This window comes from Watersipora subatra, chromosome 4 (genome assembly GCF_963576615.1).
Source record: "Watersipora subatra chromosome 4, tzWatSuba1.1, whole genome shotgun sequence".
Taxonomy (NCBI): Eukaryota; Metazoa; Bryozoa; class Gymnolaemata; order Cheilostomatida; family Watersiporidae; genus Watersipora; species Watersipora subatra.
In genome coordinates this window covers 5,927,419-5,951,595 of record NC_088711.1, presented here as the reverse complement: position 1 = coordinate 5,951,595, position 24,177 = coordinate 5,927,419, and the positions used below count along the sequence as shown (strand labels likewise).

The 24,177-nt window shown below is 35.5% G+C and overlaps 2 protein-coding genes across 3 annotated transcripts; one reads left to right on the top strand and one right to left on the bottom strand.

Moving 5' to 3' along the window:
• Positions 1–1,333: 1,333 nt before the first annotated feature.
• LOC137394735 (uncharacterized) lies at positions 1,334–4,574 on the top strand. Its single transcript, XM_068081498.1, has 6 exons — positions 1,334–1,447; positions 1,725–1,984; positions 2,904–3,039; positions 3,239–3,346; positions 3,668–3,796; positions 4,112–4,574. The coding sequence occupies exons 1-6, from the start codon at positions 1,366–1,368 to the stop codon at positions 4,198–4,200; spliced, it is 804 nt and encodes a 267-aa protein (XP_067937599.1). The 5' UTR covers positions 1,334–1,365; the 3' UTR covers positions 4,201–4,574.
• Positions 4,575–6,375: 1,801 nt separating this feature from the next.
• On the bottom strand, positions 6,376–20,025 carry LOC137393427 (annexin-B12-like). Of its 2 annotated transcripts, none has more exons than XM_068079975.1 (15): positions 19,983–20,025; positions 19,804–19,882; positions 18,907–19,166; positions 18,741–18,794; positions 18,444–18,654; positions 17,341–17,424; positions 15,665–15,819; positions 14,411–14,524; positions 13,149–13,239; positions 12,225–12,331; positions 12,032–12,150; positions 11,378–11,510; positions 10,486–10,561; positions 9,920–10,032; positions 6,376–7,017 (listed from the first exon to the last, which is right to left on the bottom strand). In XM_068079975.1, exons 1-15 carry the CDS (start codon positions 19,992–19,994, stop codon positions 6,892–6,894), a joined length of 1,734 nt encoding a protein of 577 aa, XP_067936076.1. In that variant the 5' UTR covers positions 19,995–20,025; the 3' UTR covers positions 6,376–6,891. The 2 variants fall into 2 exon arrangements, with proteins under 2 accessions (XP_067936076.1, XP_067936077.1); XM_068079976.1 differs by having other exon boundaries at positions 10,516–10,561.
• Positions 20,026–24,177: the final 4,152 nt, after the last annotated feature.

Sequence of the window (24,177 nt, the reverse complement as noted above, 5' to 3'; positions counted from 1 at the left end):
GTCGGCAAGAATTTAGCACTAGAGGTCAGGGTTAGCACGAAAAAAATCAAATGACATGAAAGCAATTTTTGTCTCTCGAAGTTTTTCGTAATTTTGTTTTTGTAATGTTTTTTGACAGATAATCTTGTTTTTATGTGTGTAACACATCTGTAAACAGTCCTCGATGATGAATTAGCATGTTTGATAAAGATGATTAACTGCATGTGTAGTACAATGGTACAGGAGGACCTTTGAAGTTGGAATCTATGATTTTATTTAGTAAACAGCATGGTTAGTTGTGAGGTAGCAACTGCAGCTAGTGCAGTTTTCCATAGTACTTTGTTTAATAAATGGCAATATGACAAAACTCTTTATTGCAATGAGCTCAAGTGCAAGCATTAAAAGAGTATTCTGCACCACCAGTTTCATTTATTCAAAAATCAGAAACCAGCTAGGTACTTCTAAACCCGGCAAGCTGGTATTTATATTTCACATTGATAAACCCCATTATTCTCACAAAGAAAAAATATGCTTCAATATTTTTTAGTGCTTTTCGTGTCTTTGGTCTACTCTACTAACATACATGTAGTTTGAACATAAATTTATATGGCTATTGAATGCAAGAAATATAGGAATTTGTCAAATTAAAGCATTCAAGTCACTAATACTGAAAAATGGGTTCATCACCAGTCTGATGTGCAATGTTATACACACACAATTTGAGCAAAAATAAAGAAAAAATCTAATTTATTTAAAATCGTAAGCATGAGCAAGATCAGATTTAAAAAAGACAACTTTTTTCAACCCTGCTGGAGTTATTATTATAGCAATTAACAGATTATTTTGAGCAACAGCTATTTGATAGGGCTGAATGTCTGCATGGAGTTTATTGCAATGTACCTTCCGATGATTTTTTATACATGTACCATTGATTTTCCAATGTTTTATTTGTTTGTCACTCTTTATTGTTATTTATATTTTATTTCAGGGATTTCAACCAATGACAAATATTAAATTCAAGGTTACAGCATGCTTTGTAGGTTAAATCTATATTTACTTCTTCCCATCTGCTACTATACCTTTACTCATGATTCCTGCTGCTCGCTTTCCAGATTTCCTCAGAAGCCAGTTATTATGTAGGCTAGATGATTTTTTGGTCTCCTGTCAGTTGCACAACTTGATTATAATATAGCTTTATCCTAATTAACTCAGGGAAGTATAGCAACGTTACGCATGTACTATATTATTAATTAGCTTTCAGTTTGTTATAAGTAAACCATTTTTGACAACTTGTTATTTTTGGCCCAAGATCGATGCAGGCTGTCAGTTACTTTGATGATGCACTGATGAAACATCCCCCTTTCCTTATTTCAGTCCAATTTTCAAATGCTTGTGATGAAGAGAAGTTGGATTCGTTGTATCCTGTGGCTGTTAGCTCACTGTACATTGGAATCGTATCAGGCTTCTGGTGAGTATTTCCTTAAAATCATTACTACTCGTGTCTTCAATCGTATGTTTGATTGTGTCTGATGTTTTATGGCCTTTTCCAGTAAAACAAGTCATGTATAGTTCTCATGATATTAACCAACATGAGTGTTAAGTAGATGGTAGACAAGTCATTTAGCCAGAAAGGGTGCCATATGAAAAACCAAATGTTGATCAAGTTTCCGATGGCAGTGTCAGTACCTTACAAGACTGAGCCTTTGTATCCATTGTTGAAGCTGTGTAAAACATTGTTTTTATAGTTTCTGAATCATGTCCTGCGTCGGAAACTAAAGCTCAGTGTTACACTGTCAGTTTTAAAAGGTCTGTCCAAGAAGGTCACGATTCTTCCATCATCCTTGACCCTTCAAAAGAATCATTTCTTCTCACTATATACTCAAATACGATATCCACAGACCTACTGCAAGGCTATAAAGTCACTGTCACATCTGGATGTGATGCAGAGACTGTGTCTGTAACACAGATGGCTTCTCAAATGATTGATAAATGTGGTGCAGAACTGGTTAGTGTTGCATTAAACATGGTTTGCAGTTGGTGACTAGTTTTATTGATTGAAATGGTGCAAATATTCCAGTTGTGGTATGTTAAAACTAGGTCAATGGTTGAATGCCACCAATGAATGTACTCTAGGTTTTCCTAGCTCTGCGTGATCAATCAATATTTTTTTATGGTCGAGTTAGGATATTAATACTTAACATTTAGCCATATGACTGCTGAGCATTCTCTGACCATGCATGACGGTTAAATGTTTTCTAGCAAAACGGTTAATCATGTTTTTACTCTAATAATATGTTTTAATGCGTGCAAACATACATGCCAGATTTGAACCATGTTATTTAGCTCCAAGTAAATATGTATTATCCAGTAAGTGCTCTATAATTTTATTGACCTGGTACCAAGCAACTCAAGAATAGCAAACCACTTCGACTGTTTACCTAGCAATTTTGTCAGATAGCGCAGTGGGCAACCTATCTTGGTTAAAGCTATGTACACACTAGCCAACAATCGGTTATTAGCTGTCAATTGATGTTTGTTCATGACTATTTACTTTGCGAGTGAGCGTGTCAAATGATTTACACCGTTGATCGATATTACATGCGCAAATACATCCATCGGTTGTATTCTTATTAGTACGTGCTAGCTTGTTCCACACGAGATAATCGAACTAAACTCAATCTGCCATGATAGTTTGTCAAAATGATGCAATCATTTGTAAATATAACAAGCTTAGCTGCCGATCGGCCAATTTTTCAAAACACTGCTAGTCAGTCAAAAACACTAGTTTCTTACGATTTATTGACCGATTAATATTTTCCAAAATCTTCCCAGTTGTCAGCTAGTGTATGTGTAGATTTAGTTTTCAAGTAGTCGCAGTTGTTTCTTATAACCGCTCAGCAGGAAGTTCTTCTTCATGTTCTCAGCAGGTGTGTAGCGCTACTCAACTCGAGCTCGAATTGAACACAGATAAGAATGCGATTAAGAATGACATCTTCTATTCAGAAGTGCGACTTCCACAGCCATCCAGTAACTTTCAGCTTACTATCATTCCTCAATTTGGTAAGTAACCTCCATCAGCTCAAATACGTATTTCGCAAAACACTGCTTTCTTTGTTATGCGCATCTGTAGTATCGTCATGCAACGGTTTCTTCCTGACAACCTCTTTAAACTCATGGATTGCAAATTAACATTGTGCTGTCACACTGTACATGTATGTACTGCTGTATCAATAAAATGTTCTTTGTTTCTATTCTATAGAGGATGATACGCAGAACCCTGAGTCTCCCGATGGTTTTACTCCTACCGACATCAGTTCCTTTCAATCGAAAGGAAAATCCACGGAGTGCAGTGTCTCTATTGCTAAAGGTGTATATCTAAACACAGTGTGTTTATAGTCATCATGAAGTTTTATAAGTAACAATCCTCCACACTTTATTGCAGTCGTATGTTATATCCTAAGCGTGTGTGCTTATGGTATTGTTTTATGCTATGTTCTGTATTCTTATGTGCGCTAGCAAACAATAAGCTGTGAAAGCTGCTGACCTTGTTCTGAGGGCAGTCTATCGCCTGCCTCATATAGTTTACACCGATAACCATCTGATTACTAGTGCCAACTAAGATTGTTCACCAAACTATTCAATTACTCGCCACCAGTTCAGCCATTACATTCTTGCTGTTTCATTTCAGGTAGCAGTCAAAAGGTTCGATCTGGTACTATAGCTGCTGCTGCTTTGTTTGCCGTATTGCTGGCACTAGCTGCTGTCGTCGCAAGAGTACATGTGCTATGTGTGGATAAATTTATTCCACGGAAACATTGTAAGTCCTACATCTAGCACAAAATATGGTGTTTTAAAAGTTTCTAGTAGCGATTCTACGAAACCCTTAAAATGAGAGTAGGATTCGCTATCGTGCCTGCAAGTACCATTTTGGGCTATCTAGTGTGCTGTTGCCTAGAGTAGATTGTTGCTGAGTAAGTTACAACTCTTATTTATCTGTGGTTTTAACATGGCTTCTGTCTTGCAATCTGCTTGTTATTTGTATCCTTACCCTTCGGTTGTATTTACTTGTCTTTTTAATAATATCTTACACACACGGGCAATACCTCAATGCTCTCTCAATTCTGTCATGCAGCTCTGGAAGAGTCAACGGAATTGACCGGGCAAAAGTATGAGAGGATGGAGGCTGGCTCTGCCACTAATGAAAAATCTCCTATGTCGTAGAAAGACTCGTTGCAGAGTTTCGTGGGTCTCATGTATGCCTCCATGAGAATCTTTAAACATTTTGCTTGCATGTGTATTTCTTGTCTGCAATAGCTTTCACCCTCATTGCAGGTAGTCACATGTTAAGTTATGGATGAACAATGAACTAGTCAACTTTTTTCCCTGAAACTATACTCAGGGCATGAATTCTGTTATTTTCGCCTTCTCATTCTTATTGAAGTGATGCTCATTTTTTTTAGCTCAAATCATCTTTAGTTCTTTATATTAATATTCTATGAGTATGGTATTTCCTGGATCATGAAACACACCTGCATATCAGCCGTGTTAGCTTTCTTGAAAAACAAACACAAATATACAATCCTTGCCCGTTTTAAACCTCAGATATCAACGTTGAAAATATTAAATATTTACTGCATCTACAAAACTACATTTGAACGCAATCATTTGTGCATGCATGATTAAATTCTTCTCAAGCGGCTTCTTCGAAGATGGCAGCAACTTTGCCAATTAAAACAGCCACATCAGGAGAAAATATCTAGTATTTATATTTACCGTTGCAAGTCTCTTTGGTTACCTTCACTATAACATACGAAGCTACCTTTTTCAACGTTACAGTGGATCAGCTTCAGCAGAACTATGCATTTTAGACACTCTTGCTCTCCGAGTTACAACCATCTTTTGGTGAGGTTGGTTTGGAGACGTGCAGCTCTCCTCGATAATTGTCCAGTTTTTTCAAAGCCCAGTGGTGGTGGATGACCGTGGATCCTTTTACAGCTCTGTGGTAGCATTTGCTAACGGGCATCAGAAAAGGATGTTTTTTATATGTAGCCGGCTTTTGTGAGTGTTTTCACTCATGTGCCATCAAAGTCTCTTATGCAACCGCAAAAAATTACAACTGGAATAGGGTTTGTTTTCTTGATAAGCGTTTTTTAGAACCTATAATTTGGGCCCTCATGCTACTATAAACAAGCTGTGTTTTTACTGGTGAAAAATCCTTCTGCAGCACTTCTCCTTACATTGGACCTTCCCTCTTGTACTTGTTGGTGTTAACTTTGACTGCTATGTCCTTCATAACTCGACTGCTATGTTGTTCTGCACTTAAACATCATCAGCGAGGAAAGTTTTTGCTTAGCTGCCGCACATGCTAGAATTTAGGTGAAGTACATCCTCTGGTCTGTTAACAACAATGGTAATGCGCTTGTCAAAGGCAGATCAAACCCTTAAGATACTTATAGTCAGAAAAATTTGCTTATAGAGGTCCTCGTGTCTATAAACATGAAATCTTTCACATTGTCTTTGCCTTCAGCCAGATCTATACAATAGATTTTTCTGACTATAAGAGAAAACCTACGCAAATTCATTGAACCAGATGACAATCCTAAATATGGATAAAGTATCTTAAGGGTTTGATCTGTCTCTGACAAGCACATTACCATTGTTGTTAACAGACCAGAGGATATACTTCACATGCGTTTTAGCATGCATGGCAGCCAAGCAAAAGCTTTCCTCGCTGATGATGTTTAAGTGCAGAACAACATAGCAGTCGAGTTATAAAGGACATAGCAGTCAAAGTTAACACCAACAAGTACAAGAGGGAAGGTCCAATGTAAGGAGAAGTGCTGCAGAAGGTGCACAGGAGGATTGTTTACCGGTAAAAAGCACAGCTTGTTAATTGCAGCATGAAGGCCCAAATTACAGATAATCTAAGCAATGGCAAACAATCTGTGAAAATACCTACACGTTTGTATAAGTGTCATGAATCAAAACTTGTAAAAAAATCGGAGGCCTATATTCTAGAAAATACTCTATATCTTTCAATGATATAAAATGTGACAGTTTCATTGACAGAATGAAAGTACTACTTTCATTCTGTACTAACCTTCATTCTGTAAACCTCTAGAGCCTCTGGAAATTCTGGGAATCAAGTAGCCTTCAAGGATTTCATGTGTATGCGCATGTGATAATACATTCAAATTGCAAACAATACTGTAATCTTTTTAGAATGAGAGGGTTTGGGATTGGAATACAAATAAAATCTCGTAGGACAAGCTGTGACTAGTTCTGTGAAACAATTTGTTTGCAAGCAATGATATATAGAGCAATCACGATTGAAATTGGACACAGTTTGACACTCAAGTGATTCAGGTATGGACTATGGATGAAGTGAATGCCTTGTATTATAGGTAGTATATGGTTCGTTACAAAGATGGTTAAACATTCAAAGCTTCAGCCCTAGTTTACAATTATTTTGACTTGAAAAATCTAGGAAATATGACATCAAACAAATTACATTGATAAGAAGCACTGGTGGTAGAGTTCTACTGAAATGCTGTGTGGTTTCTAAAGCAATCTTACAAAAGTGTAAAAGTCTACAAATATAGTTTGTACGGAACAAGTAGCTGAAGTACACGTGATTAAATAAAATGGCCATATGAATAAAATGGCCATATGAATAAAATGGCCATATGAATAAAATGGCCATATGAATAAAATGGCCATATGAATAAAATGGCCATATGAAAAGGCTTCCTGCTAGAACATCAGAGTTATTGGATAGGGTATGAGTTATTAAAAACAAAGTAGGCCTACATTACCAGTGGCTCGTAAAAAGCTTAATACAGACATGCAAAGGATAATATTTGCGCTGGTCCGTAAGGCGTGAGGTGTTTGAGAAAAGGGAGGATGTTTCAGTTATCCTTCGCCTACCAGCCCTTGCAGGAGTTTTCTGTAGTCTCCTGAGCAGTCATCCTTCAACCATCTCCATAGACTCTGCTTAGTGAGTTCTTGAAAGCATTCCTTTATTTGTACCATGTCAATCTGAAAGAGTAACCTGAAACCTAAGCTAATATATATATATATATATATATATATATACACACTAGTTGAATGCCCAGCGTTGCCTGGGTAATGAAAGTCTTTGCACAGCATTAATTATATACAATTAATACGAACTGAGAAAACAAAATAAAAACTCTGAATATGTTGAATTAATAATAAAAAATCACGCATAGAAGTGTGTGTATATAAAAAAAGGTTTCTGTTCTAGCAGAAGTTATCCATCAAAACTTTGAATACGCAGATACTGGTACCTCTCGACACTGGTACAAATGTAAAAATGGGATATCGGACTGTCTTTGTCTAACCGAAAGAAGACAGAATGTAGAGGCTATTCCTACTCGAGATAATATAATTGTCCGCGTGAAAAGTATTGACCTTGACCGCGATGTAGCAGTCGAACCTTATGAAAAACCAAAACTAGAAGTTCACGGAAACACAAAAAAGCATCGCGTCTCATAGAATTTCAATTAATACGTCATTTAGCGCGTGCAATTGAGAAAAGGGTGTCTAGAGTATATAGTAAAAGCTATGAATCGTAAGAGCTTTCGTAGTCTCGTGGATATAGAATTGTATTGCAAACATGCGTACACAATCTTCGTGAGTTTGAGTCCAGCAGAATGTGAAATTTTAATATCCAAGATTTTAATAGCTACAGCCGGGAAAACCGATATCCAAACAGATGACAACGGACCAATGACAAACTTTCAGATATATATACATTTATTACAATTGGGATGAGTGCCAAGCCTGAAACAACTTTGAAGCTGCCACAAAATATTTTAGTCCTAAAAATCATCTAGTTTTAATATACTTAACTGGTAGAATTTAGAGTTCTCTTTTTCAACTCAATTGTTTTAAAACAACATATATATATATATATATATACAGCACATGTATATTTATGGACCTTAGTTAACAGACAGGATCATCTCTGTGATGTTTTCCACAATGTGCCAGAAAACTGAAAATAAACGCATCTGGAAGGATGAAAACAAGGTGGGTGTATAATTGTCCTTCAACAGAAATCTGAAAATAGTACCCACACTTTTCTTCTGAAAGCTGATTTTAATTTGATGCAACGCAAGTCATATGACATACTGTTGAACAATTGTACCGACTTCATATTCAATTTGGTTTTTAAGATATTAAATAAATTTATCTGTAATTAGAAGTCTACATATAAGCTTACTGGTATAAACAATAATCTTTGTAGATGAAACTGGGGCGGTTTGCCCTATTAATTTTTGGCACCTATCTGCATGTTAAGCTATAGAAGTATGTTCATTGTTAAACTGATGTTGTCCTTCGATTGAATTAGTAGCTATTACTTTTGTATATGACTAGATGAATGCCCCGCATTGCACGGGTAATAAAAAGAAATTTTACATAAAATTTATTTTTAATCAACATATGCAACATCAATATTTACCATTCTAACTTTTAAATCAAGGTGTTTGTTTATTTCTGTAAACTGTGCTGTTTATGTTTACTGTGTTTATTTCTGTGTATTTCATGCTGTACCGGCTGCAGTGCCTACTACAGATCTATACTGATTGCAATAGTCTTGTTGGCTATATGAGTTTAAGTATTTTTTTCACGTATCGGCATGCATTTTTTTATGGTATGTCTACACGAATTTTTTTTGTATGTCTTTAGGCATAGGTCTAGCTGCAGTGTTTAATGTGACGCTATGACAGATTGGCCTGTGTTTCAAGTATGTGCCCAATTTATTCCATGGTACAGCCAGTTGGACAGTGTAGTGTATTAGATACATGTAAATGGCGGTCCGCAGAACTGTAAGTTGTGAATTCAAATCCAGTCTGCAGTGGATTTCTTATTCGTAAATCTTTACCGCTATAGCTGGACAGACAGATGTACAGACGGATAGACAAATAAACATTGAGATTTATATATATAAATATATATATAAAGAAATTGAGAAAAGTGGAAACTATGGCAAATAATTTCAAAGTGGAAAAACCTGCACCACATTTCAAAAGTGGCAATTGCACCTCTGTAACATCACACTAGCAGATGGTAGGTACATTAAAAGAGAATGCTCCAAAAAGTACAGCAAAGAAAGGAAACATATCAAAACTTTTCAGTTACATGTATATTGAAACTTAAAAATAATCCCATCAGATTAAGCGTAGCAGTTTCATAAAACATTTATTCAAACAGTATGTTTATTATCGTTATTTTATTATCCCTTCCAACAAAACAAAAACTTCCAGGATTTGTAGATGATAATCAAGAAAATCTGTAGGAATATTAATGCTCGTTATTAAAGTAACGCATCACTCAAGAACCTAGAGAACTCATTGTCAGCCTGAATTCTCTGTATCTATCAATGAATATTTCACATGCCAATTTATCATTGTGTCTCCTATGCTTTTTCATCTTTTATCTTTCATAGTTATGTTTATTTTAGATAATTATCTGTTTTCCTTTATTACATTAAAAGTGTCTTAACGGCTGGTTGATATGTAAATGTTATGTGATGTACTGTTCCGTGTCACCGTAAGGCTTACAGCATGGTCAGATGAATTGCAGCTACATGTACTTATCATGCTAAGGAGAGAGCAAAGAGTACCTATTTCCCTCCATTTGATAAGAATGGATTCTATGTAGTACAGTATAGGTTTGTGGTAAACATTGTCAGATTTAGTTGGCGATTTACGAGGTCACGTCGGTGGAAACTGAATGTTACAAAGCAACAGATGAAGGATTCTGAGTCATAGAATAATCAGCCAGAAAATTCTCATCTGGAATGTAAGAACATTCCCACTCTTTCATTATATAACAATAAATTATGCCAAATTTTAAAGTTTTATTTTGTGAGAAAAAAACTAGCAGAAAGAATGAATAGATTTCAACTGACCTCACTTCGAGAGACTATGATCCGAATAAGATCCTTGTCATTGGTTCCTAGTCCTTTCATACTCTGCTGAAGTCGTTCAGCGAGGTACATCGGTCTGCAGCGGATGTTCTTGACTAGAAGTTAATAGAAAATATATGCTATTTATTAAATGCGTACAAGCGAACAGCTTTATGACACCTTTCATGATGTCATATGTTGTACTTAACTATGTACTCAACTATGCACTCTGACTCCTCATTTCCTCGTACATTTACTAGCAGTTCTAATCACTCGTCATGTCTAACAGCAACTGAAAATGCATATTCTTATTCTTTGACGCTGACTCTGACAATGGTGAAACTCTGACTCATAGCTTCTGCTAAGAAACCATTTCTGTCATCTGGGGAGGGGGGAGGAGAGAGGAGAAACATTAATTAATTAGGACTATTATAATAATACATGCTTGTAGCAACAAAATAGATTAGTTGAGTCCTGGTGTTGGAACTTGGAGAGTTTTAGGTTATCAGATGAGTGAGTTGAGCAACACCTACTAGTTACCCTAAATTCACGGTTATTGATACACATACCTATAGCTTTCAAACCTTCTCGAAAATCACCTGATGTTTCCCGATCGATAGAGTTTAAAATGTCTCGCTGGGAAATCTAAAAGATAATAGCATAGGCTATGAACAAACCAAACTTAGTTACATCCGTAATATCAACCTAAAGTTTTAGAGTTTTGAGCATGCTCTTCTGATGATAATACTACAAACACTTGATGGAGTAATGGATGATGAACTTTAGAATTAACGATGATAATACTATAACCACTGGTAGGGTAATCCTTATCAGTTTTAAGATAAAAAACTATACAAAACTATACTTGTGGTCTGGAGGATTGCAAAAACAAATTTAGATGGTAAATAAATGAACTGCTGATCAAGTATATATCCGAGTTAGACACCTGAAGGTGTGATGAATGTCTAATTTCATCTGACGTTCTGTGTATAATTAGGCTGCCAGCCTTTGATTAATATGCAGCAGCTACTGTCTCTCATCTATCTTTTGTCATGCAGCTGGGGAAAGTGTTAAAAAGAGGGAACTTGAAAAAATGATTTTAGCTCAAAAAGTTACCTTGCATTGCTTTTTTGGTTTTTGTGTTTTTTTTGTTTCAGTTGGTCATCATGATTGTTAAATAAGTTATAGCTGTACATTTCAATCGCCACGCTTGAACCTACTTATATAATATTTTTGGTTCAGCATGAGACTTTTTGCTAGAGCACAAGATACACAGAAGGTTATGCTTTTACATATGTGAGTGGCAGCTGCTTATCCTATACTTACGAAACACATCTTATGCTGTACGCAGGGACCACCTGTGAATAGTTTACTTTTGTTCCTGTGAACCTGGTGGCGTCCTTTTATATTATGTTAAAAGTTTTTGTCAAGTTAAAAATGGCAAGAATTACAAACTCTAACCTTGACATAGTCTGTCCAAATAGCTCGAAGTTCATAATAGTTTCTCAGTGAAAATATTTTAATGAACGTCTCTTCATCTGTACCCCACCGATCCTCACCGGCTTCAAATAAGGCTTTTGCTTCTTCCTTGCATCTAACAAACATTCGAAAATGTATACAAATGCCTTACAAAGCAATTGAACTAAGAACTCCTGTTAAAAACATTTACTTTTATAATTAAAATATGCTGCACTTCAGTCCTACATATCCTTTTTTAACCTATTTGAGTAAACATGCTATGTATTGCGATGTACTTGAGACCAGATAAGTGCTTTGCTATGTATCATCGTTTTAATGCGATCATCACACTCTTTTCGAAATTGTTGGAAAATTATAGAAAAAGTTGTAAAATGGAGCTGCATATTTCTGCTATAAAGCCTTATCTGTAACATCTCACTGCAGGTAATAGTACACAATGCCAATGAGTTGTCAATCGAGAAAATTTGATTGCTATTGTTATGTAACAGTCAAGTTTCTTTTTATTCTATTATACATTGATACAAACCTTGTCGAGCAATTTATAAGAATTTTGCTTCAGGATTTATATATGAAAATTTGTTCAAGTTCAATTTTGGCTCTGCCATGATCGTTAATGAGAGATCACATGATACCAACCTTTGCTTATTCACAAGTTTCCCATAATTCACCTGGAAAGTTCCTGTCGGTGTACCATTCACCATGACTTCTTCAACTGCCTTTTCCAATTGTTCCCTTGTTATCATGGTTCGGTTTCCCTAAAATGGACTTTATGTTAATTGTGTGATTCGGCCAAACAAGATATAAAACTTGTTGTTTTAAATAAACTTACATTAGCTGCAGCTCGAAGAAGCCTTTTGAAGTCGCCACTTGTATCATCACAGATATCCTCGTCTAGCATCGCCAGTGCTGCCTGCTTTGGTGTGTTTGGGCTCGTTACTACAAAACAGAATGCGATGGTAGGCTGAGACTATATTATCTGGTATACATATAGTCCGACAATGTTTAACCCGTTTTGAACCATTAGCCCATTTGTCACTGCTGTGTCCTAGTTCAGCTACAGGCAGCACAGACCTTGTTTGACCAGGCGATGTCCCAGCTGGCATGGCATTAGTTTTTGTAGAGGCCGTCGATATTATATAAGCAAAAGTCTTATATATATCATATATTATAGTATCTATATAATATATATATTATATTATAATACATGTTAAAATATTATATATACGATATATATATTATTCCTGTATAATATACATATATTATATAAACTGTACATGGATATATGCATGTAATACTGCAGCAGTTGTCATGAGCAGGTAACTCCTTTTCTGGACTCACAAAACTTGCACAATGTCCACACAGATAAAAGCACACACAGCTTGAAAATATTGAATTAAGAACTAGTGATAGAATTTGCTAATACGTAAATGCATTGAACTACAGTTACTTAAAAATAAGATTCCAGTTTGTACACATGTATAAAGCAGCGACTATACCATCTTACAAGAGTGACAAACCACCGTGTAATCTACAGTTCATAACTTTTGAATATAAGTTCATTGAATGCTGCCTAAAAATAGAATCACCAAAAAAACTGACTGCGCTTACTTTTGATTGTTCTTTCACTTCAACTAAAACTGCAAATACAGAAAAGGATGGTTTATTCTCAGCACATGAGCGAAGCATCCTACAAGCATTCACCTAACCTTACTACATATGCCTAGTCTAGTCTGATTACAACTCTATAGATTACCTCCAGAGTAGGCATTCTTTAATTCATGAAGCTGTTCATTCGTTCTGGTCATGAGTATCTCGATGAGTGTCTGTTCATCAGTTCCAAGACCCTACAGATGGGTTGAGCAAGTTTTATACAAGCAATTTCTTTATTGATGATCCAAACTGTCTCCAGATAGTGATATCATATACTTGCAGCTAATAAGTAATACCATACTATACTAGGGGAATGTCTGGAATTGCACGGGTATTAAAAATCAGCTTATAAACAGTGATGGCAATGCCACATTTACAGTCTCAGTGCCACTTGCCATTAGCTTGGCACATTGCCAATGGCTAATTTAAGTAAGCTAGTCATCTATGGCTCTTAGTAACACATTGAATTACGTTGCACCGGAGCGGAGTACGGTAGCGTTTTTTACCCACATAGTGGCATATATCGACCAACGATTCCATCAATCTCAGGTAGTTGAAATGGTAAGGCATTTGCTTAGTGAACAGGAGGTTCCAAGATCAAATCTTCTGCAATACGAATTTTTCATTCCAAGATTTTAGTAGCTATAACTGGATATACCAAATTTCAAAAGTACAGACAAACTTTGAGATTTACTTTGCTGAAGTCGTTCAGCGAGGTACATCAGTCTGCAGCGAATGTTCTTGAATAGAAATAAATAAAAAGTATATGCTATTTATTAAAGTGATTAAATTACTGTATACAAGTTTCAATGGTAATTGATAAAAACCATAGATCAGGATTAAAACCAGACGTGGACCGGTTAAAATATTTATGGCTTTCACTAGAGTATGGTATGAACAGTAGAAATACTTATGTTATTCAAAAATGTTTGTTATGGCCCGCTGGCGGCCTGTATGTTGTAAGAGTCAGCCTCCGACGGCGCTTGTGCAGTTATCAAGAGTATTATTTATGCATAACTAGTGACTTTATTTCTCCGCCCAGGTTCAGGTTAAATTATTAATAATAATAAAATTAAAACACCTCCTTATCTCAGGTAAATAAGGTAAGTATATGGTTGTTTCTAAGTAACTTATCATGGTAACATTCAAGAACAACCCCTACAATGTAAGCAAACAAGTTTTGGCTTAACAATTCATAGCAGTAGTAATTATGGGCTCTACATAGCGCCATAGTACGTATGACTAACATGTTCTTATCTCAGATACACTTACTCTTCTCGAGAACTACTTCTAGCCAACCCTGAGGCTTCCAAACCCTGGAAAGAGAAGGCCTTGAAAGGTGTTTAGGCCACAGAGCATACTTACAAATATGGCCTCTTTGATAGACCAGGCATCAAACTGAGCAGGACGAACAAAGCAGGCCATAACAGCTTCTCGAAAGTCTCCGCTGAGCTCACTGTCAAGGTCTTCCACCAGATGCTATAACAGAAGTATGTATTACTTTCAGTCAGAGTTACTGATTAGCTGCTCTTAAGTGATGGCTTGAGTTGAGCTAATGACTTCTACTACTAGCTACTGAGTTCTAGTAATCAACCTCTAATTTGTAACAATATTACATGTTTATAGTGTAATGTTGTTAAAGTGTGCTGTCTCTTCTCTCTTTTCTCTCTTTCCTGTGCAACAAAAAGCATTTTGTATGATTATGGTAGATGAGCTGGATAGATATCAGATCTGTTCGAATAGTTATTTGTATTCAGTATAGCAATTACACTGTGATAGAACTTTATTATAGCACCACGATGAAACCTCTATAACTTTTTCTCAGCAATGAATCCAATTTGATAAGCAAATTGATAATTTGCCACATGATAGCACAACTCTCGACGAAAAGGCATAAATCTTTACCATAATAGGAGTCGTGTGCACCTGTCCATCTGTCTGAAATCAAGCTAAAAGCAATAGAAAAAAGATTGCTCTACACAGGAATTGATTTAAGATATTCAGCCTTGCAGTCGAGCGCACTATCAACTGCACCACTGGACCACTCTCCAGCATCCCGGAATAATTGTGTGCATACTTATTACACATGACCATCTCTAACCGGAGCGCCGAACTGCCGACGTACTAGTATACATAAATTCGAAGTGACATTCTCAATTATTGACTGTACTCTGAAATGGAGCTCGAGTTTATGTATTGCACCCTTTTCACTATCTATTCAGCCTTTTGTGTGTATTGATTATTGATGCCATGTCGATTCATGTATTCATATGATGGTACTGTTATGCTGACATACATGTATATATTTATCTAATGACACTGCGGTGCGGACTACGCAATTAGGTTAGGTTCTGTCACGGATACCTTAACTGACGCACCTAGTATGAAGTCTGGTGAGCAAAAATCTTTAGGCAAAAAAGACTTTAGGCTGTGCATAGCATACAAGTTTAATCATCAATATTTAGTTAATTATATTATATGTAACCGTGAGCGGCTGATGCTATATCATATCAAGTTCTATTTCTATTAGTGCTGAAGAGAATTACCACAATAATGGTTCTACAATTTTCAGTAAGTTTCTCAGAAAAATTGAACTTGTGAACCTAAATGAATACTCACTCTCCCATACATAGTCTGGTATTTTTCCTTCAGTTGCTGCCGCTGATTATTGCATCTTGTCGTTATGACATGAATGATTGCATCTTCATCAGTACCAAGGCCTTTCATTGCTTTTCTAAGATATTCTGAGTCTGCTTCACTATCCCATGCTTTTCCTAACAAGTCATTATTCTTTATCAAACATTTATTCAGGTAACTCATCTAAATTTTATTACCCTAGGACACTTATGTATTCGCCTCATCTAACTTTCGCGGAGTCATCCTCTCGTGAAAATTTCATGAGCGAAACTAAACTATCATAACGAACGAGCGAAAACGCGGAATTAAATAGCTTTGTTCATTGATAGTTCAAGAAAAAAATGGCAGCAAGCGATCAAATTGCATTATCAATTTCGGCCACACAATTCTACCTGCGGTTCACAATTACAAACTAGTCCCAGATTGAAAAAATTTTTCTTACCGATGAACCGAACCCAGGCCCGTATTCCCTGGGGCGGCTGGCCGGCCCCAACTTTTTAGGAACTATCCGCGGCTAAGTACAGTCAAACTCGGATAACTCACCCTCGGATAAAATGTAACATTTCATTTCCAACACAAGGTTAACTCGAACGGATTTGTTTGGTCCGTTCCCACACAATGATAAATTGCTTCAGATAACTCGACCTCAACATCATTTATTCGAAAAGTTATTTGCCCAACGGCTATGGAGACAGTTTTTATCGATGTAGAATATCACTTTATTCTAAGCCATAGAGACAAACATCAACTTCTAGTAGTTCTTAGGCGTCATTATTATCATCATCAGCGGCAAAATATTCTAGTTAACAACTTTTATAAAGATTTGCAAAATATCAAGTTTTACCAAACATCCCATCGAAAGCGTGGAAACCTCCGTATGAACTTAAAATAAAATTGGCAAAATTGATCTTTGTTAAAACGCTCAAAAGAAAAAGATGTCTTTGTTCAGAACGTTTTAACTGCGGTCAAGTTTTGCCTATTTTAATTTAAAAACGTTTCGTCAGTCACATCACCTAAAACAAAACAAATCTCAAAAAATAGAAAAATGTTGATACTTTCCGATAAAAATTTTTAAAACTTCACATGAAAGGCCTGGCTGAAGCCCTACATAAGAGAAACCTGTTGGGTGCTTACACCGGCCCCCTCCATACCCCCAGGTGTTCATAACTAGTCGCCTAACATTAGCCACCCCAACTAGCAACCAGTGAATACAGACCCGTCCGAACCTGAGGAAACTAATTATGTTTATTCCACTGCATTTATTTTCACATCACTATATTTTTGCACTCATCAGAGCTGCGAAATTAAGTAGCATCGAAATTTTACTCTGTACGCTACCCACAAAACTAAATACTAGCGAAATATAAGTGTCCTAGGGTAAATGACTTTAGATTTCATCACCAAAACTTGAGATTATTCCTAAACAACTTTCTTCACATTAAAAAAATTATGTAAATAATATTATAAATAATCAAAAATATACCGTAAGCTGAAACAACAGCTATTGAGAATATTAAATGATTCCAATCGCTTCAACTAATTGACAGAACTTCAAGTGATTGAAAGAATACACACAACTAGAGTCACTGCAAATTCACAAAGTTATTTAATGAAACGCTAGATTATTTAATAATAATAATTTTTTATCAAATTATTACCTGTCAAATCCACATTTCTCTCTTGAGCAGAAAAGATTTGTACTGGATCTCCTGCTGAGTAGGCTGTAAATGGTTTCACAGTGCCTACAATTTTCATGCAATGTTCCATAAGTAACTATATATGTGTACTGCCATTTTCAGCTGATTTCTAAATAGGTGGATATGACTAGACCACACTGACAACCATCGATCCCTTATAAAACCTTTGCACAATTGCTCTGTTGCATTTTAAACTTCCTGGTTTATTGCACAGCAACAGACTGCCAAACATTTCCTAGATAAGACTTTTATATACACATTCATCTGCAAACATTTAGATTGTTAGCTTGCGGTAGTTTACTGAAAAAGAATTTTATTTTATGGCAATAAAAATAAAATCTCATGCCACCAAAGCTTGCATGGGAGTTTTTTTGAACAAATATAATTTTCTGCGGTATTGTTTAACTGTAATCTAATTAGATAGCAATTTGAATACTTTGATGGCATATGTAAAACTTTTCTAACCTGTCAAAAATTACATTATGAAGAGTTGTCTGCTTTTTTTGAATAGTGTCTTGAACCAAATTGTGAACAATTTTTAATTTTATGGCTTCACGACGAACAAAACATTGTTGACACATTAATAAAACTGCTCATTAAATAAAATTTTTTACTGAGAGTTTAGTGAGCTGTCTGCGAATAACTCTATTGTATAATCTACTTCACAAAGTAGTTTAAACACCAGCAATGAACTAATGTGAGCTTAGCTATACTTTACAGCTCACAAGATGAGTTCACATATCTGGTCAAACTACATGTAAAGCTTTCAAAATTTATTAAAAAAAACTGGTTTAGCTGTCACTTTGAGCAGTCGTGTTTTGGTGAGTTGAGCACAATTGCTTTTACTTTGTTCAATAATGTTTCTAACTTTTTTATGACTCTTCTCTAGCATCTTCAAATCTTTGCTTTCAATACTAAAATTAAATCATGAACGATGAGAATTATTTTTAGAGTAAGCGTGTTTAATCCAATTAGATGGACATTTTAGTTAGGAAGCTCACAACACAAACTTTATGAATACTCAATGATGTGGCACTCAAACCTTGTTTTTATACAACTTATACCTTCAGTGAGCTCAAATGTGCCTGATGTTTCTTGTTGTTTCATAAGCTCGTCGATGAAAGACTGTCTTACTTTTTCCTTCAATTTTGCGTCCTTCTTCAACAATTCTCCAACTGTCTTGGCTCTTTCAAGAGACTTGTGTTGCTTCATAGACTTAGGTTTAGCAGCAGTTTCTGTTGTTTTGGATGAACTTGTCTCCTCGGTTTTTTGAAGCTAAACGGTGAAATGATAACACAAATTAAATTTGTCTGCGTAATATTGAAAATTATTATTATTATAGAAAATGTTATTTAACTTACCTCTTTGCTTGCACTTTCTAGACTAGGTTCCTCAAACTTTGGAATCGCCTCCATCTGTATGAGGAACACAGCAAGCTCAAATGAGGGTATAACAAAATGTGAACAGAACGTACTGGCAAAATACATTCTACAACTTTTATGCAGAACATTAGGTAATATAACTCACCTTTTCCAACATTTGATACTGAAGGTTTTGAGAGTTGTTGAAGGACATCATGGATTCTGCATGCCCATAGAGAACACTTCGAGGAGGCGCTGGTGGAGGCTGGTCCGACAGAGCTTGCGAGGTTCTTTGTGGCAGCTGTTCAGACTGATTTGTTTGAGTAACTTTTTGCTGAGCAGAATTTGGTTTGGGGACAAAAAATCCAGTGCTATATCCTCCAAAGCCATAACCTCTGGATTCATTTTCAAACCCGATGCAAAAATCTATAATTACAAATTAGATATACTCCAATATATATAACAATAATTATATATACAAATAATGTTATATATATTATTAATGTTATATACAATGTTATATATATTATTAATTAATTACTAAATATATAGTTGCATATATATATATTTATATAGTGGATCGTACATATTAATATGTATACATATATATCAAAGAATGTAGATTGCATAGAAAAAAGATAATAGAATAAAATTAGATTGCATATAATAAAGATTGCTCATATATAATGTAGATGCAGACTGTGCAAAGATGCACTAAAAAAAAGATGAGTACAGCTAATCTATTCCTATTCTATATTATATCTAATTATTTATATACACATTATATATGATAACTATTTATGTACTATATATACAAATAATAAAATATGTATTTATATATAAATATAATACAAGTATATATAGATAACTATGTACATGGTATATAAACATAAATACATAAAAATGCGTATATATAACTACTCAATTAAAAGTAATTACATATAAGCACTGACTGACACAATGACGACGTTTTTATGTTTCACAAGCCATTGATTAACCAGAAGGTAATGCGAAAAAAGTATTGCTTACATTTGCCTAATTGTGGAAGCAGTAATGCTCTCACCTGAACTAGTAAACGGATCCTGTACAAAGCAACCAAAGTTTGAAGACCTTTGTGACTGGCCAGATGCAGCTCCACCAAACTACAAGAACAAAACACACCTTGATTGCACCATAGCTTTTTATTAGGAAGCATTTTAATCTAATAAGCCTAATAATCTGTAATAATAATATTATACTCACCGAACTATACATCACTTCAAATATAATCTTTTCAGCAACTTCGTCTAGAAACAATAAAATTGTTACATGGAATTCAATGTTTCTATAATATAAAACAATGGTTATGTAAACAGTGTTAAAAACTATACTCTTCAAGAAACTGCTACAAGAACTTAGAAGGCAGAAAATCACAAGTGATTTGAAATATTGTAACTTTATAAAGAAATATCTGGAGTGATGCGATTATTAAAAAATTCACACCGGATACAAATTATTGTCATTGCAGAATAATATTACAAAGTTGACACACCATACTGTATTACCATATAAACACACTTTTCTTTTTTCAGCGAATGACAACTGTTAGTCCGTTACTAAAGCTTAATCTTTTAGCATGTCATAGGTGACCTGCCATTTTTCAATTTTTTGTAGTTGAAACAAAACTAGATAATGGTGCTAAACTTTGCAGTTGTATGATTTACTGTTTTGTTATTGCATTCTACCAATTATACACTAATTAACTAGTCAACACTTGTACACATATTTGATGTTTATTCAGTTTGAACACATAGTTTCGACAGCAGTTGAAAGAAAGTAGTACAATATTACTTGCTATTTGGCTTTCAAAATGCTGCTGCATTCACCCACCCAAATCTAAAGTCCATGCCCACCCACATTAAACGCTATCTAACACAGATCCAGAGGGAATTGCTAATTCTCTAGCAGACTTTTTTTCTTCTGTGTTCAATGAAACCACCTTTGCATGTCCAGACTTTTCTTTGAAATCACCGCCAGTTCAGCCGATGAGTAAAATTTGCATAGATATTGCGGGTGTAAAAAATCTAGTTACAAATCTCGATGTCAGAAAGGCAACTGGACCGGACAAAATATCATCTTATTGTCTTAAAGAGTTCAGTAAGAACGTTCCAAAATTTTTACCCGTTTTTGTTTCGGTGCTGAGGGCCAGTTTAGAGCAATCCTATGTGCCTCTCGACTGGAAACTGGCTGATATTGTCCCAATTTTTAAGAGTGGTAGGCGGGACCTACCGCAAAACTACAGGCCAATAAGTTTGACCTCAATAACCTCAAAGATAATTGAGCACATTATCTCTAGTTCTATGTGGCAGCATTTAAGTAGTCTTAACCTTTTAAGTGACAATCAGCACGGCTTTCGCAAACATTTTAGCACTACCACCCAATTATTGGATGTTACACATTTTGCTTCTAAAGCACTGGCAGAACGCCGAGAGTATCACATAGTCTCGTTTGATTTTGCAAAGGCCTTCGACAAGGTGCCCCACCAACTTTTAATACACAAATTGAAGGCTTACAGATTTGATACAGGTACCCTCAAATGGATAGAAGCGTGGCTCAGAAACAGAGCTTCTGTGGTTCAAGTGAATGGTTATACATCACATAATTTTAGTATTAAATCAGGAGTACCTCAGGGCTCAGTGCTGGGACCCCTATTGTTTATTCTTTACATCGATGACTTGCCACTCTGTGTGAAAGACGCTGACTGTCGACTGTATGCCGATGATACTCTGCTGTGCATGGATTTGACAAACACCAGCCAGCTGGCTTTGCAGACTAACGTTACAGCATTACAGCATTGGGCCACACAGTGGGGCATGACATTTAATCCAGAAAAGTGTATCCACATGCAGGTGGGCAGGTCGACACCAGATTTTAAACTTTTTATGAACGGAATTTTTATACCACAGGCGAATGGTCTGAAATATTTGGGGGTTTTCATACAAAGCGACATCAAGTGGCACGAGCATATTTTAAACATTACTAAGAAAAGTAATAAGGCACTCGGACTTATCCGACGCTGCCTTTTTAATGCAAGCATATCAACAAAAATTGTCGCCTATAACACAATTGTTCGACCATTACTCGAATATGCCTGTCAGGTATGGTCACCGCACGCAAAAGGCTTAACTGACAAATTAGAAACAATTCAAAGACGGGGGGTTCGATGGATTTTCAGACTCGGGCCTATGGATAGTGTCACAGAGTGCATGCGTGTAAATAACATCCAAGAACTAAAAGATAGAAGAGAAGATTTGGATTTGAAATTTTTAAAAAGAATTGAGTTTGGTCTATATGAACTAGACCTCAATAACTATATCTCTTTTAACCCATCCCACCAAACCCGTCATGGAGTAGTCCACCCACATTTTAGGATAGACCAATATAGGCACTCTTTTTATAATAGAATGGCACCGAATGTTGTGGGTCAGGGCGTTGATGACTCCCTCAGTTTTTAATACGATCTTAGTGTTGCAACAAATTAGGTTTTAGCGTTCTTATCAATCATTTTATCTCAAATTTTATGTTCATATAATGCCCTCGGGCGTATTGGACAGATTCGAATATATATATATATATATGCAGTGTAGAAGACAATATCGACTGTCTTTGTAGGGTGTTGAAATAAAATAAAAACAATGTAAACTCTAAAATTTATACTACATTCTGAACGTTTTATAATTTCAGATCTGCAAATAAAAATAAAACGCAACTTCAAATATAGCATGAATGATTCTCACATTAAGTAGTAATAATTGAAAGAGGAAAATGGAATCAGAGATCATTTAAATTTTCTGAAATTTAAGGACGTAGCCGATGGGATGTTAACTATGAGTGGCATGCAAATACGTTGTTTGCAGATTATAATTTAAAAGCTGCTAACAGTGGCAACAGAATTTCATAGAACACAAAAAAATTAATGGATGTACTAGATCAACTCCCCATTCACTCAAGGGAACACATCGACTCTCAGCGTAGCAAAAAATTGTTAAGCGGTCGCCAAAGGATACAGAAGTCAAGGTCGATATTACGCTGTCTCGAATTTAAGATTTGGACATTTATTATGCATTTAATTTTGACATAAACAAAAAAATATTAATAATTTTATTGAATTTTTTTTAATAAGTTGTTCATTTATAAATTATAACATTAAACGCCAACAGCTCCGCAACAAGGCAGACGGCTTGAAGCGAAACCTCATTTGAAACGAAAGAACGCATCTGTATAGCACGCATTGGTTACGGTATCGTACTAATTGCTTTGCTAGTGCTAGTCAACGATGAAGAGCTCTAGAGAATAACTGTAATCGTTAATCAGTACTGCTCGCTTGTGATTCAGCAGTAATCGGCTGGTGGATTTTAAAATTTGCCAAAATGATGTAGACCAATTGCTGGAAGACACCGGTAATGTTAAGAATTATAACTTCAGCAATCATCATTATTACTGACGCAATTAATGAAATGTTTATTCTTGTGGTTTGACTCAATTATTGCATAAATCACTGCCATCGTGCTTGAGAACAGTATTAGCTTATCAGCCACTGATGTCATATCTACACACGCATCCGATAACTCGGTAACCGGGTTCTACGCGTGATGTAATTGTCATTTAGCGACTTTTGGTTTGCGTTCAGGTGAGGTTTCGTTTTGTAAAAAAGTTTAGTTTGTAAAAAGCTATTTTGCCATTACGTGTATGCACTGTTTTATGTAAAGAAAAACAGTTATTCTAAGCTCATTTGATGAGTTAAGCAGTAGTATTGTTTTAAAAAGCAGTTTTTCATAATTCACGTGAAGGCTTCATTGATCAAGGCACACAACTATGCAAACACCTAGATTCTTAGCTTGGTTTGCTAGAAAAGAATTTTATTTCATGTCATGTGGCAAAGTTTGCATGAGATTTTTTGAACAAATATGATTTTTCATGGTATTATTTAGCTGCAAAATCTGCTGGCATTTTTAGTACCTTGATGGCACATGTAAAAATTTTCATCATTTCAATTCATACAGTTAGTGGAATTTACATATTCTCAGTTTACCTACTTCTGAATCAAACTAGCATTACCTTTATTTTATGTAATTTTTCCTTCGGGCCTTTCTTAAACCAAGTATGGGATATCATCAATGAATTACAGATAGGTAGCATACAACTCCAAGGATAAAAGGAAACAATATTCACAAATATGGGCTTGTCATTAGCCAGCTAGCGGAGAGACCATAGACAGTACCCGTGAATCAGAACTAATTTATTACTGTATTTAAATTCCAAGCCAATTATTGTCAAGACAATTTTTAAGTCAATTGTCGAGGTAAAGGAAAATTATTCAAGTCATACATTATTTTTAAATTCACTTTGCATTACAATAAAATATCTGCTCATACGATGACGACCATATAATAGAGTA

Coding starts and splice junctions, on each gene's coding strand:
- LOC137394735 (XM_068081498.1), top strand. CDS start 1,366: ATGCTTGTGATGAAGAGAAGTTGGATTCGTTGTATCCTGTGGCTGTTA. Junction 1,985..2,903: donor ATAAATGTGGTGCAGAACTG/GTTAGTGTTGCA, acceptor TCATGTTCTCAG/CAGGTGTGTAGCGCTACTCA. Junction 3,040..3,238: donor TACTATCATTCCTCAATTTG/GTAAGTAACCTC, acceptor TCTATTCTATAG/AGGATGATACGCAGAACCCT.
- LOC137393427 (XM_068079975.1), bottom strand. Junction 17,425..18,443: donor CACATTTGAGCTCACTGAAG/GTATAAGTTGTA, acceptor TGAAAATTGTAG/GCACTGTGAAACCATTTACA. Junction 12,151..12,224: donor TTCTTCGAGCTGCAGCTAAT/GTAAGTTTATTT, acceptor AGTCCATTTTAG/GGAAACCGAACCATGATAAC.